Source organism: Scatophagus argus, chromosome 3, assembly GCF_020382885.2.
Source record: "Scatophagus argus isolate fScaArg1 chromosome 3, fScaArg1.pri, whole genome shotgun sequence".
NCBI classification, from domain to species: Eukaryota; Metazoa; Chordata; class Actinopteri; family Scatophagidae; genus Scatophagus; species Scatophagus argus.
In genome coordinates, this window is record NC_058495.1 from 8,979,227 (window position 1) to 8,995,302 (window position 16,076).

At 40.9% G+C, this 16,076-nt stretch overlaps 1 protein-coding gene across 2 annotated transcripts; it reads left to right on the top strand.

The window, feature by feature from the left end:
* The first annotated feature begins 120 nt into the window (after window positions 1-120).
* mars1 (methionyl-tRNA synthetase 1) lies at window positions 121-16,068 on the top strand. Of its 2 annotated transcripts, XM_046383234.1 has the most exons (22): window positions 121-382; window positions 1,949-2,039; window positions 2,550-2,628; window positions 3,239-3,370; window positions 3,997-4,072; window positions 4,278-4,462; window positions 5,474-5,577; window positions 5,803-5,919; window positions 6,223-6,426; window positions 7,969-8,170; window positions 8,368-8,442; window positions 8,671-8,841; window positions 9,324-9,419; window positions 10,207-10,324; window positions 10,561-10,774; window positions 12,149-12,280; window positions 12,712-12,816; window positions 13,147-13,342; window positions 14,032-14,103; window positions 14,398-14,424; window positions 14,705-14,833; window positions 15,357-16,068. In XM_046383234.1, exons 1-22 carry the CDS (start codon window positions 280-282, stop codon window positions 15,504-15,506), a joined length of 2,778 nt encoding a protein of 925 aa, XP_046239190.1. In that variant the 5' UTR covers window positions 121-279; the 3' UTR covers window positions 15,507-16,068. The 2 variants fall into 2 exon arrangements, with proteins under 2 accessions (XP_046239190.1, XP_046239192.1); XM_046383236.1 differs by lacking the exon at window positions 14,398-14,424 and having other exon boundaries at window positions 122-382.
* Window positions 16,069-16,076: the final 8 nt, after the last annotated feature.

Consider the following 16,076-nt stretch of genomic DNA (forward strand, 5'->3'; position numbering starts at 1 on the left):
TCAAGCGGACCTTTCGCATGGCGAACTGCACGCCGTGGGAAATGTTCATGGGAGATGTAGTCCATATAATAGGCAGCTACAGTTTTGTTAGAGACAGAGACGCCACTCAAAAACTACATTTCCACGGTTGGTAAAACGCGAGTGCGACTTGCATCAGCGTGAGGGCGGCACTGACTGGCAAAGTTTAGATCAGTATATCAGTGTTTTAAACACTTTGCCACCCTTAAAGCCCGTCGTCACTCCCGAACAGACCAGACCAGTGTAGTCACCAGCGTCCAGATGAAGCTCTTCGTAAGTGAAGGCAACCCGCAGTGCCTGAAGGTGTTAGCTGCTTTAGGAGTGACTGAGGTTCAGTGCGACGTTGAGTATGTCAGCCACGAAGGTAAGAGAGCATGGTTTGCATCTGCGTTTACCCAGTGGAGTTTAATAACAAACGACTTCTGTTATTATATGGCTAATCTTTACGTGTGGTTTTGTCAAGTTTGAGTTGAGTGTGCTGTAACTGACGTGTAACTGTGGAACAGCAACCTAACGTGAGCTGTAGTCCTGTTCAAGTTGTACCTGCCTGTCACTGTCAGTCACTGGTGGTGAATGAGGTGAACCAACCGGTCCTCTTGCAACTGTATCTGGGAAGCGGCTAGACAACTCTTACTGCACATCACGGCTTTGTTTGTCTTGTTTTAGTACTGTTTTGTGTGTAGTTTCACATAGCCTGTGTTTAGCTGTTCATAGCTTCACAAATTAGGCTCCTACTTATGCAACATATGGCACGATAGCTACATATTTCATGCCTGGAACAAGAAACAACGCCAAATCTGATAAGGACTACACTGGTATGTTGTTATTTTTGCCATGTTGATCAGACTGCACCCCACCTTTATTAACAATCAAGGAATCTTGATTGGACCAAGTTCAACAATTTTAACATGGTGTAGTGATTTGTATCTTAAGATAAGATGAACTTCACTGATCTCAAGGTGGGAAAATTCACTTATGGGAGCTCACAAGAACAGAAAAAGAGAGCAAAAAGTGTGCAAAAACAATAGGTTTTTGCCTTCCCTATATATATATATATATATAGAGAGAGAGAGAGAGGTAATAAATTAACAATTTACAAGTACAGTAAACACAGTAAAATATACAGCTGTTCTTCTTGTACTTCCCTGTAAAGACATACTCATTCTACTGCAAATTAGCCTGAAATATTATTACGGCTAATATAAATGTTATTCCTGCTGTACTGATTCCTAGAGCCACCAAAACATATTAAATTGTATTGTCAACTGTGAAGTCAAAACACCATTTAAAATGTATTCTCAGAATCCCCTCATGTTCATTCAGCCTTTATTTATCTCACTGGTGGTCCAATGAGAGCAGTTCATTGTCTTCGTGGACACTCTGCATTTATAGGACATTAAAAGCAAGTTAAAAATAGCAATACATATATGTGTATATACACAGTATAGATGAACTGCACTACGGGCAGACAGCGAAAACACATACACTCCCACAGCTCCAAGCCAGCTAAGAGCATCCAAGCATTTTCCTGCCAATTGTTTCACTTCTTCTTTTGGTTTCTCAGTTGGTATTACTTGAGCATTTAGTAATCTTGGAATCTAGTGCAGCCCATACATGATCAATATTTAAAAAGACATCTAAGTAGTTTGCTGAGAAGTTCTTTGCAAATAAATCTACATGTAGTGCTGTTCTCATCTCTCTGAACACAACAGCCACCCAACTTTCTCATAAAGCAAACACTGTTGTGTGCTCAATTGGCAAAGCTGAGACTTTGATCATTAGAATAAAGGAATCAACATGTGTCAACAACATGAAGGATCTAGGCTACCTCTCCGCTTTACAGTCTTGACTGTCGCAAGTTTCATGCATTTTATTTGATGTTATCTGAACAAATATTGTGTGTGTGTTTTGTTTTGGTTTTTTTTTCCAGACTGTGTGGTGCCCTTCCTTGGCCGTCCAGCCTTGCCAGCCCTGCTCCTGCCTACTGAACAGCACCTTTTCATCCCCAATGCCATCTGCAGGTCAGTAGATAATAGTCCTTCTTGCTTGATATCTTGGCACCCTGATTCCAAAAAGGCTGAATGCTGTGTAAAACATACATAACAACAGAATGCAGTAGTTTGCAAATGAACTGAGCACATGCAATAATATATTTTATACAGCCATGTGTTTCACAAAACTCGGTCCACCCTCACTTGTCAAGGACTGAGGCTTTCTGTTTTAATGGCACTTATGCCATTTCCATTATATATAGTATGTATATGGTTATGAATTTGATAGATCTGACAATATGCTTATAAAAAATGAAGTAGGCAACAATAGCAGTTTCAGCCTCAGTTTGACAATGATTACATGACAGTAACTTCTGTAGGCACAGTGTAACAAACTCCTAAAATAAAGTAAATTGGTGTCAGATATCTGTATTTTAGGTATGTCTGCTTGGCACAGATCAGAGGAAAATCCTTTTGAAAGCAAATAAACTACAGCAGTTTGTCAGGACTTCCCTCTGTTTTCCACTTGTTACACCTTAGATACCTTTTTGAAGTCAGTGGACAAGACTGCAGTGAGCTTTGCAATCAGTGGCTTGAATGGGAGGCCAGAGATCTTCAGGTAAGCTTCATATAAACATTGACCTTTCACTCTGTTGGTAATCTGCTGAACTAAGCAGTAAACCTCGACAGAATGAAAAGTAAAAAATAAAAATTCAAATAAAAATGCAATCATCATTTTAACATTGTCCGCTCTGTCATCCATCTGAAGTCACCATGTGCAATTTTTGTCACTTGCTGTTAGTCGCTCACTGTACATAAGAAATTATTATTTATGCAGAGCTTTGTAGTTGAGTTCCAGATAGGTATATGCTATTTTATGTTTATTTTATAGTTCTTCTGATTATTATTCTTTTCTTATTATTATTATCTTAAATATTTCTGATCCTGTAACTCTTATTCCAGTGCTGTTCTTGTGCCCTGCTGTTGTAGCACTGCAATTTCCCCTTTGTGGGACAAATAAAGGTTTTCTTATCTTATCTTTTCTCACCTTATAAATCCATGCAGCTAAATGACTAAAACTCATGCTCTCAAAAGAATAATCTGTAGAAGAAATTTATCAGTGTGCTCTGTAGGGTTTAAGGAAATACAGTGTTTAACGGCAGTCTCTGGTTTGCCACTTGATCATTCAGTCAGTTCTAATTAATGTCTGTTTTGTCTTATTTGTGCAGCCTGCATTGCTACAGGCCCTTCACATGGCAGTACTGCAAGGGAAAGGATCAGAGGTGTCCAAGGTCCTCCAGGGGCCCCTAAACTACTTGGACCAAAGCTTGAGCAAGGGGAACACACCATATTTAACCGGGGTATGGCATTTTAGCATCTTCTTGCCCATTTAGTTACTGCATATAATACATTGGGAAAAGGAAGACAAACTCATTCAGTGCTCACTCAAACAGGCCTTTTCAGTTTACATAACATATGATTAGGTCAAAAGTTCATGATGCTCTTTTGGAAACTCTGAGTTTAGCCTAACTGAGCATCGCCTCTGTGCCACATCAGCTCCTCCAGCAGCATCTTTCTTTCTTCTTTTCCTTTTTCAGCTGCTGATGTTGAGCTTGGGGTGCATTTTTAAATGAAACAGTTTATCCGGGGAGGAGGTCCCTGAAGTTACAGATGAGCCTGAGCGTGGGTGGTGGGTGGAGGATTGTGAAGCTTAAGAAAAACTGTAGTAAGCACACACAGTGATGAAGAGTGCATAGTCCTTTTTTAGTGAGATACAAGCACAAATAAAAGAATCATGCTGAAAATAGTCTTACTCATGATTGTTCTGTAGGTGTACACTTTATGTCACCAGGGCTCGGGTGGATCCTACCTTGTTGAGGGAGGTTTTTCATAGAGTGACTGGAAACGAAGGACACATGGCCAGTTCAGGAATAGTGTGTACTAACCACTTTAAAAGCACTAGTCATTAAACTGTGCTGTGTTTCAGGAGTCCGTTTCAGTCGCTGATGTTGTTTTGTGGGCTGCCCTCTACCCCATTTTATCTGACTCTTCATTAACTCTGGGTAAGCACACAATTCTCTGTTATTGATCATGCAGAAATACTCCACCAGTTTACATACCTCAGCTTCTTCTTTTCCTTTATGAATTCATTTTGGTTTTTTTCCCTTTGGTCACATTCTTCCTTTATTTTCATTTTCATTTATTTCCATCTGATTTGTTCTCTGTGTTCGAACAGCCCTCACCTCAACCCTTCACTTTTCTTGTCAGGTGAACAAAAGTCTGTGAAGGCTTGGTTTGACCGTGGGGCTGCTATGCACAGTTTCCAGTCTGCTGCTCAGAAAGTGCTGCAGGGAAAAGGCCTGCAGGGTATGAAGAGCTACATGCAGAGGCAGCCTGCCCCTCAGAGCAGCCAGTGCAGAGCAACAGAGCCATGCAACAGCAACCCTGCTGAGGTATCAGCCAGATCATTGAGATATCTATTAGGCTTAAAGCTTTCTTACTGAACAAAAAGCATCCAGAGGAGCTTCAGTGCCTAGCTACATTTGTGGTTATGCCTTAGGAAAAATGTATGCCCCTTGAGATTTCCAAGAAAATGTATTGTCTTTTGTATTTTCTTCATAGACACACAAACAACACCATACCAAACGCATGTATTGTCACATAATGCCTTTCCCACATTTTCAGTCCATATTTCACTGTAGCTTTTTTTACTTGGGAAGAAAGTTAATTTGAGGCTTGAACTCACTTCAAACTAAGTGGGACTCTCTTGTAAAGCAGATGCAGTCTCCATGTGAGGGTTAACCTGGCTCTATGAAAGCTAAATTAAGGATCTAGAACATACAGCAGACAGAGGTTACGTCACTGTTTCCTTTATCCTACATTTCTTTCTTATGTGAGCGTGGTAGGATTTGAAACGGGTGTAGTTTATCTCGGAGTGTTAAATGCTTCAGGATCACTGGTCAAAAAGTGAGGTGAAAAAGGTCAAACACTTGACTAAGGATCAACTGATGTTTTTTTTTTCCATGGTAGTTATGGATTATTATTTCTCTTTAAACACATTAAGTCAAAGAGTTTTTCTACAGTTAAAATAAACACAATCCCAACTTTGTGCATTTACTGGCCTTCTTATGTTTTTACTTGTTTAACATTCATTTTGATTCTGAACAAAGTGTGATGTTAAGTTCGGTCATTGTGAGTCCCCAATGTCAGTTTATTATGAGTTTTTGTTAATTTTGTTATCATTTGACTACTTTAAGTGGCAATAAAGTTTTTATTTGATGGTCAGTATTTCCAAGCTCTTAGCATTTATAGTTCATGCAATTACTCTAAGTTCCACTATTCCACTTTTTGCTCACAGTGCTAATATAAAACTAAATAAAACTGAAGGTTTAAAATACAAATATTTAATCATGGATGTTATTAATCTAACAATTCTAATCTCAATGATCTAAATGTTTGCTTAGGGTGAGGAGCGTGTGATTTCAGAAGAGGAAATGGAGGCGGCTGCTCTCACCTGGAGCCGAGGTTTGACTGCTGGTCCTTTGGCTACAGACAGACAACACCCCATGTAAGTAATTAAAAATGCCAGTGACAGTGTAGCAGCGACATCCGTATTTGAAGCACCGTAGTCCACCACAAACTCATTGGTGCTGATGATGCTGAGCTTCAGGTGATTGTTGTTGCACCATGTGATGAAGCTCTCTAATAGTTGCTACATAGTCTGGACAGACATGGTGTGTTGGTGTGTGGAGGCATACAATCACAAGGTGGTAATTCTAGTTTTTCTTATCAGATTGCCACAGGAGGGCAAGCGAAACCTGCTTGTGACCAGTGCTTTGCCTTATGTCAACAACGTCCCCCACCTGGGCAACATCATTGGCTGCGTCCTCAGCGCTGATGTCTTTAGCAGGTAGGAAAAAACAAAATATTGGTGATCGTGAATAAGGTATTGACCTCTGCACTAGACAGATGTTATGTTTACATAAGAGCATAATAATCTTGTGCATACACGATGTACATCAGTGGCATATCACCATATCCTCCTTTTTCTTCTTCACTCACTCAACCTCACTGTTATTCCCTCTGTAACTCCCCAAGGTCATCTTTCTAACTCCATTTCTTTTTTCTTGCCTACACCTGTCTCCCTCACTTGCATCTCTCTCTTTGAGTGTCTCTCATGTCTTAGTAACTCCATGCGTCTCTTTCCTTAAAGGTACAGCCGTTTGCGAGGCTGTAACGTGCTGTATGTGTGTGGGACAGATGAGTATGGCACAGCTACAGAGAACAAGGCCAGAGAGGAGGGTCTGACGCCACAGCAGATCTGCGACAAGTATCATGCCGTTCATTCCAGCATCTACAAGTGGTTCCAGATTGACTTTGACTTTTTTGGCAGAACCACCACAAAGAAACAGACAGAGTAAGTGGAAGCTGTGTGTATATATGTGTGTGTGTGTGTGTGTGTGTGTATGTGTGTGTGTGTGTGGGAGGGGGGGGGGGTGGCTATAGTTGGCCTGTTTGAAAAAAAAATGTAATCTGCTGTCATGTGAGTTTCACGACCCTAGTTGGATGTGGTTCTGATACTGCCTGGCTTTGGTATGAAAGGGCACGTTTCCATACGATTACTATACAATTACACAACATAGGATTACTGTAATCTAGCAGTAGATACTGGTATGGGTGTCTAGCCTTCTCAAGCATTAGTTCTACTGGACTTAATCTCAGATTATTGAACATGATTGTAGAATCAAGAAATTGTCTTCATAGAATTGCTTACATTTCAGAGGTTTATAAAATGAAAAAAATCATTTGTTGTACAGCATTGTGTCTTGAGCTGCAGTGCTCACGTGTGGCTCTTGAATATCATCTGTTAATTAGCCACACACTACTACAGCACACTTGCCTGAGATCAGATCAGACTGAATTGTCACCTCCTTAACACACATCTCCAGTCAGCTTGTAGGAAGGGACAGATTTAAATGTCTGAAACAATGACTGTATATGAAGATGGGCGACATGAGAACTCCCTGTGCTCTCCATTGTTCTTATCACAAGGATGTTTAGTCAGGTGTTCATTTTTCTGATGAGTTCAGTTTTAATCGATATGAAATGTCATGATCGACAGCTGAGTGTTGCTTGGGTGTACAGGCAGCAACTCGGTTGTGTGGCTCCACCGTCTGATCACTACTGCACAGACACCAGTTATAAATGGCGTCATTAGTGCAGGACGTCAGTGCTCATTTCTGGAATATTTTGGCTTTGCTTTTGTGCAATGGTGCTGACCATGTTAACTAAGCTTAGAGCCATGTGTAAACGTAGATTTAGACAGTCAGGTGAGGCTCCACTTCATTGTAAATAAGATGGGTTTTTGGTGCGTTAACGTACTTATAACACGTGCAAATGGACACAAAAGAGAGGTGCTTCACTGAGTGAAGAGGAGAATTTATTTCTTGAGCTTGTACATGGAAAAGGATTATACGGATAAAAACTCTTGTTTTCAGCCCTTTGCTTTCATAGAGGACAACATAAAAGGCATCAAACACCATGCACCAGAACAATGTGCTTTGAAAAATGAAAAACGGTCCGCAGATTAAAGACTTTTGACTTGATTCATGAAAAATGCTTTGGATGTTAGGTCATTCATTTTAAATTTACTATCCACCACAAAAGATAACAATCTACTTTGTTTTTTGTACATCATCTTTTGCTAGCATATTGCTCTACATCTATAATCCTGTATTGATCCGTAAAGTTTGCATTTTTTTGTAGCCAAGAATGAAGAGCAATATCAATCTAAATTGTATAACAAAAATGGGGTCAAAAATGATGTGTTATTTTCCACATAACAATTGTGTTTATATAATCTTTAACTTAGTTCAGAAGACAAATATGTTGTCTTTGCAGCCCAGGCACAATCCCCAACACAATTTACAGCCATCTTTATGTTCTGTTATCCTTTCAGGATTGCCCAAGATATTTTCTGGCGACTCCACAAGCATGGTTTTCTGGTGGAGGACACGGTGGAGCAGCTGCGTTGTGAAAACTGCCAGCGTTTCCTTGCTGACCGCTTCGTAGAGGGAACCTGCCCCCATTGCAGCTACCCAGAAGCTCGTGGTGACCAGTGTGACAAGTGTGGACGGCTCATCAATGCTGTGGAGCTCAAGGTGAGTTGGAATGTTGATGATAAAAGGCAAGAGTAGGCTGATCAATTTAATGTCCATTACTGCCATTAAATGAATAGTTAAAAGAGTGTGTGTGGGGGGGGGGGGTCTAGAACTTTTTTGTTTCTGCTGTTATAGAGGAAAAATCTTTAATTTAAGCCTAACCGGTACTGATCCTTACTGACCGCTTTCTACTCCAGGAACCCCAGTGTAAGGTCTGTAGCCAGACTCCCATCATCAGCTCCTCCAAACATCTGTTCCTGGACCTGCCAAAGGTATGCTTTTCACATTCGGAATGATCTGGTTTGTCCATTCTACAGATTGTGGTCACAGGTTGGCTTGTTGGGAAATGAAAATCAAGTGTAAAGTAGAATTCAAAGTCAGACAGCTTGTGTAAAGCAGTTATCCCTGTGCTAATTTACTCTTTCTAGAGCTGTGGTCTAGAGTTAAGACATCTGGTTGTTGTTGTCAGCATTTTCATTCTCCCCCTTTCTCTCCTGCAGCTTGAGAGTGAGTTGGAGCAGTGGCTGGACAAGTCAACCAGCACAGGAGACTGGACATCAAATGCCAAGCAGATCACTCGCTCCTGGCTGAGAGATGGACTCAAACCTCGCTGCATCACCAGGGACCTGAAGTGGGGAACGCCAGTACCTCATGCTGACTTTAGTGACAAGGTCTGCTTATTGTTGCCCAGAGTAAAAGAAAAAGAAAATTCTCATAAAAACCTTGCTATCTAATAGCATTTGCTTGATTTTAGTTTATTATACTGTAGAAATGATGCACACCACGCTCTGTTTTTGCCTATTTTACTGAAGCTCATTAAAGCTCTACTGCTGACATAGATTACCTGTTGTGAAGATAATGAATGCAAACACTCAATTTCTAAGGTCAGGTTCCTAATTAAATATTGAAAATGATTGTGCACTTCATTAACTGCTTCCAAGTACTGCACTGACTGATGATACTGCAGTGCCCTCTCTCCCTCTCTGTTGCGATTCACCTGGAGACACTCTAAGTGTGGCATGTGTAAACATGTTGGAACACTGACCTCTTCTTGTAGCTCACAGCTTTAAAACTTTCCCCCAACACAGATGAACAGCAAAATTTGATGTAGAAATTGCATCCCTTGTCATTCATGGCTCTCGCTGCCTCACAGGTGTTCTACGTGTGGTTCGACGCCCCCATTGGTTATCTGTCTATTACCGCCAACTACACAGACGAATGGGAAAAGTGGTGGAAGAATCCTCATCAGGTAACCCATTCCCGAGACACATGTTGTCAGAATTGATGAGCCGAGCAGAGTACTGATGCATGGGCTTGGCTCAGATTTTGTTCTCACAGAATGTGTCTGATTGCTTTTTTCATTGCCCCATCTGGTCTTCTGCTTTCTTCATTAGTACACGGTGTAATTCCTTGCCCCATATAACCCTAATGTGAAACGAATGAAGACATAACCTCTTTGATTATGAATAAAACGCACATCCAGTTTTGTACCCTCCAGAGCTACAATGTACACACAGTATAATGTGTAGAAGGCTACAGAGCTCCTCTTCTGGATTCCTCCCTGCCGAGATAAGTCTCAGCATGATTGGTCTACTGAAGGTTTTCTTGATTCTAGCTGTCATCAGCTTTACTGAGAAAAGGGAACAGTTTGTTTCATTTTGTTTGTGTATATGCAATGATATTACAAGCTTACAAGCCACTCAGTTTCCCTCCCATACAGTAACAAGTGTAAGGCTGGAAATACACTAGTTCGTTAGCTGGTTCATTTACATGTGTATTTAATTTTAGTTAGATAAATAAAACTCTTTAGATTAAAGAAAAGCTAATACATCTTCTTCTTCTTCTTCTCACTGACTCATCTCTATCTAAAACCCCAGGATTGAGCTCCTGTTATGTGTGTATTTGTGCGCGCACACACAGACGCACACACGGATGGGGGTTGGGGAGAGCTGATAAGTCGTCTTTGAACTGGATGATCTCATGATGATCTAATATGATGTCATCCTAACACTGCAGTGTTGTTTCTCTGCCATTAGGTGGAGCTGTACAACTTCATGGCCAAAGATAATGTGCCATTCCACAGTGTGGTGTTCCCCTGCTCCCTACTGGGAGCGCAGGACAACTACACTCTGGTCAACCACCTCATTGCCACTGGTAAGACTGACTGATTTCCCCGGCTGATTAATATTTATCTTAATAGTTATAATAGTTATCTTATTAGTTAACGAGTGGGATTTGCAGCAGATCTTAAAATGGGTTTAAAACCACTGTAAGAGCGAATTCATTCTGTTGAGTGGCGGTGCAACACAGACATCTTGATCAATCACATTCACACTGGAAGTTTATGTTTGACAGCTTTGACAGTAACTTATGCTGTCACTTTCCCACAGAATATCTGAATTACGAGGACACCAAGTTCTCCAAGAGCCGTGGCGTTGGTGTGTTTGGAGACATGGCCAAGGACACGGGCATCCCTTCTGATGTATGGCGCTTCTACCTTCTCTATGTGCGCCCAGAGGGACAGGATTCAGCCTTCTCCTGGGCTGACATGGCTACAAAGAACAACTCTGAGCTGCTCAACAACTTGGGAAATTTCATCAACAGGTTGGTAAAATCACATTATAAAATGAACTCCTGCACTCTCAATGTGCTTATATGTGACCCGTTTCTGTTTCTTTTCTGTGTTGGGCTCTCTTTTCCTCTTCTAATTGTTTTGACCAATTGAGATCAGTCACCAGTGAAATAAAAAACAGGGCAATCCACCTCAAGTTACTCACATTTTGTACATAATGAGTTTCACTCTAAAGGTAAATACACAGCAAAAGTGTCATCCAGTCCAATTAACAACTAAGTTTTCAGATTAGTTTGTTAGAGCAGCAACTATTACAAGAGGCTCACCCTAGTTTTCTAAATTTGTTTGGGATGGTGTAATTTAGCCCCAATTACATCGCCTCAAATGATTTCTAAAAGTTCAGGGTTAAATCCCACATCAAAGATTTTTCTCAGCAGCTTTTTTTCAAAGTACCTTGATCTTCAAAATTGGTCTCGGGCAGCAACGTTGATGCTTAATTGGTTCCAAAATATCTTGAAGATTGCATCCAGCCTAAGGTGTTGGAGGTAGAAAGTATTCTGCTTCAGAATAGAATTTCTGTCCTTGCCTGGCTCCAGTTACTAAATCACGACATCATTAGCGACAGTGTGTCCATCATGTGCCGCCTTTTCAAATTCATAAATGATTCTGTGGCGTTACGGTTAATTTCTGTTCAGTTGAAGAACTGACTGTTGCGAATTTCATCTTGTCAAATCAAAATGGGTATATCCAAACTTAATATTTACCAGCAGCAATTCTACTTTATGTGAGGGTGATTCCGCTATTGTAACAGTAGAAATATTATCTTTGTTTTCTTAGGGTGGAAAAAGATTTCAGCGCTTAGCAATTTCACCAATCACAGGACTCAAACAAATTATGAGTGCAGGTCATACAAAGTTCATGGTCACACATCAGAATCACAGCTCATTGTAAAGCATTTTGGTTTGGCAGACCTTCCTCTGAGGCTGAGAAATGTGTAAAATATAGAAAGGTTTGTTGCATCAGACGTGGCAAAACCTTCTCACTACGAACATCCTCCTGAAACGCACGTAAAACTAATTTAAAAAAATGACTGGCTCTAGACACAGCTACAACGTAGGGGCGATAAAGGAGCTGTGAAGAGGCTCAGCGCAGCACGCTGTTGTGTTAGTTTACACTAGCAGACCACTGTATTAAAACTGGCAGCAAAATCTATAATTTATGAACAATTAGCAAGTCAAGTAACGTGCCCTTCTCTTGTTTTGCTCTCTCTCTCTCTCTCTCTCTCTCTATATCACGCTTTCTCTCTCAGCCTTTTTCCATCTGTTGCCACATTTTTCTATGTTTTTTTTGTTTTTGTTTTTTTTGTAATTCATCTTCCTAAACCTTTCTCTCCCTCTCTCCTCCAGAGCTGGCATGTTTGTTACTAAGTTCTTTGATGGCTGTGTGCCTGCCATGGAGCTACAGCAGGAAGATAAGAAGCTCCTGGCTCTGGTGGGCTGGGAGCTGCAGCAGTACATCCAGCTCATGGACAAAGTCAAGTAAGACTTTTCAAGTCACACACCTGTCAGAAGGTGCATATTTTGATCAGTTTAGCTGAAATGGCGCGATTGACTGGCGACCAGTCCAGAGTGAACCCCGCCTCTCGTCCGTAGTCAGCTGGGATAGACTCCAGCTCCCCCACGACCCTGACGGATAAGCAGTATAGAAAATGGATGGATGGATAGCTGAAATGGCTATTAAGATATAACATTTTGCTCATCTTAAATTAGTTTAATTGAGGGATTCGTTACTACCATTTGATTGATAGTTTCATTATCTTGAGATAACACACATATATATATCTATCTATATATATATATAGATACATATATATATCTATATATGTATATATATATATCTTATGTACTTCCTTCAGTTTAGATCAACATTGTTCTGCCACCATCAAATTTTCTCTCAAATTGTCCACCAGAATCCGTGATTCTCTGAAACACATCCTCAACATCTCTCGCCATGGCAACCAGTACATTCAGGTCAATGAACCCTGGAAGAAGATCAAGGAAGGAGACACAGAAAGGTGAGATGACCAGTACTGATAAGTTTAACAGAATTTGTACCTGTGTGGTTTCACACAAGGTACACAGACTCTCATTTTATTTAAAAAGCAGAGATGGGAAGAGGACACCCTCATTCACAGGAAAAGTTTATTTAACATAGATTCATTTGATAGTCAGGTTTTAGAGGTAATAAATATGATACAATAAAAATAAAATGCATATTAAAATAAATATGTACAGCCAACTAAAGAAGCACTAATTGAGATCTCATTGCTGACTATTGTAAGATTGACCAACGTTTCGATTCATGACCTGTCTGAGTGACTGACTGACCTGTTTGTCCTCCTCAGGCAGCGTGCAGGCACAGTGACCGGCGTTTCTGTGAACATCGCCTGCTTGCTCTCAGTGATGTTGTCGCCATACATGCCAACTGTGAGCCAGACCATCAGGGACCAACTCAACGCCCCTCAGTCTTGCATCGATACCATGTTGCAAGGCTCTGGCACCTTCGTGTGCGCCCTGAGTGCCGGCCACCGTGTTGGGACTGTGAGTACAGCGTAAAAAAGTACACACATGCTTCATACATGTGCAGATACACAAACCTGTGGAACGACCTCTATGCTGATGCTGGGTGATACAATGAGGATGCAACAGCCTGTCAATATGTCAGTGCTCTGGAGGACATTGCTGTCGTGTAAAGATACACACACACATATGATTAGGAATAATAGCCTGGACGGTGTTTTGAGGCTCCAGACTTTCGAGCGGGAAGTTTCTCTCAGGCCACTTGTCCCTTCAGGCCTAATCTTGGTGACCTGTCTGTGCAGCATCCTGCCAGTGCTGCGTTCGATCTCCAAGGCTATCACGATTCATGACTGAGGTCTCCAGGCAAGGAGCGGCAGGCCGCGCTATTCTAATGTCACACTAATGCGCCACACATGGCTCTTGAGTGCGCACAGTTCTCTGACAACTGACGCTTTTTGTCATAAGTGTAATGCGGCATTGAAGAGCTGTGGTCATGATCGAAAGTCTGCAGATTTCTCATACATAGTTATCTACTTACTTACTTGCATAATCCTCTTTGTTCAAAGACGAGCACAGAGCCTCCAGGTTAAATTTTCCAGCTACACTGGCCTTGGGCTGGATCCACAATTGCAAACTTTTTAAATATTCGTGCATATATCTTTTTGAATTTCTACCTTTTTGTTCCTTTTGGCAACCTGTTTTACTCTCAGGTCAGTCCGTTGTTCCAGAAATTGGAGGGGGACCAGATTGAGGCATTGAAGAAGAGATTTGGTGGACAGCAGGTATTTGATGTTTATGATGTCTAATGGTCCGTGCATGAGTACAGTCAGGTCTTGTGGTAATATAGGTTGACTATTTATGAATAATGAAATAAGAATGAATTGATAATGTATAGCTTTTCGCAGGCCCCTGTCAGACTGCCGTCATGAATAACAATTTGTACTGAAGACTTATCTGTCTTTGGAAACATGATGCAGAGCAAACACACTTTGAATGTTTCAATTATGTATTAAGCATCCATCATATAGATAAAAATAATCCCTCTCTAAACCTCCTCCTCATCCGCCTGCCTCTAGCCAGAAGATGAACCACCTAAAAAAAAGGTATCAGGCCGTATTTGTGTGTGTAGTCACATGTTGTGTCAACGATAATTACCGCACGCCTTCACTAACACCAGCACCTCATCTGACGTTTTAATTTTTACTCATCGCTGTGTGTCCGGTCTGATTCACCGTCCATTCACACTTACTGACTCATAAAATCCCATCGACATTTTGAGTGATGAGTGTTATTGTCTGATATGAAGTAAGTAATCTCTAGAAATAATAGGCATCAAAACGCCTCAGACCTCGGACATTGTCATCCGTGTGTTTCCTCCCTCAGACGACAGCTCAGAGCGCTGCCAGCACTAAGCCTGCCACTGAGGCAGCTCCTGCTGCTGCTGAGGTGGTGACAGTGAACACAGTGGACCCAGAAAAAGCCAAGCAGCTCACTCAGGCTGTGGCTGAGCAGGTGAGACTGCTGGCTCAACTGTAAACCCCATTTCATATATTTGTAGATATTTTTCAAAAATTATCTTCTAATTGGAACTGATTTGCCAATAGAGTTTAGATTTTAATTGCATTGTTTTGTCTTTAAGATTGTCTTCTTGTAAGGAACAAAAAAAAAAAATGTCTTCTTCCATAAGGCATGAAAACGATTTCTCCAAAAATTGAATCACGCACGCTAAAACGCTAATTTTAAAAGCTACATTTGATTAGTATCTTGATTTTGAAAATTATTTTTTAACATTTGAGTGTGTAATTAATTGGTCATTTATTTGCATTTTTTTTTTCATTTCGATATATATGTCGCGGTAAAAATTTTATTTCTCAGTATTTCCAGCCGAGACAGACGCGTTGCCGCCTTAGTTAATTGAGCACTTTTTGACGAAAAAGCTGCCAACCTCTGTTTGTCTGTATGAACTGAAGCGTTTAATCAAAATCAAATGTGGGAGTGAGGAATCTGTTAAAATCTGTCATTTTATCTATCGCAGGGGGAAAAGGTACGAGCACTCAAAGCCCAGAAGGCAGAGAAGGCCGTGGTCACAGCAGAGGTGGCCATACTGTTGGACCTTAAGAAACGGCTGACTCTGGCTGAGGGGAAGAGCCCGGAGCCTGCACCCCAGAAGGGCAAGAAGAAGTGAGACAGGAAACAAAAGTGAAAGCAAAATGATGGAGGTTTGTCAGAAGAAGGGAAGAGTAGAATGGTTTGAGGTATGATAGTGGAGAATGGGAACAAGATGTACACTGAGAAAGAGATGAGGGTATTAGCTTAAGGCAAAGCCGTGACAGGATCTAAGACAATGTGGTATTGGCACTGAGGACTAATGAAATGCTGGATAGGCCGACGGGGAAGCAAAAACACACAAAGAGAGAGTCAAATGAATACAGCTACAGAATGGAGGGATTTTTCCAAATCCCTACACCAAAAGAAACTGATTTTATACTCTCCCTGTGATAAAGTCAGCATACGATATTAGCGTTTGAAGGTGTGTTGCGCATTTAAAGATGTTTTTTTTTTTTATGTCTGCTGGAAAATTGTTTTCTTTTTTTTTTCTTTGCCATTTGCTACAAATACCCATTTTGGATCAGGGAAATTAATTGATTTATTTCACAAAAAAAACTGTCTGTACTTCTCCCTTCTTGATTACCTCTTGTTTACACAATTATCTAAAAAAGGAACACCAATAAACATGAGAGTCAGCACAGAGTAG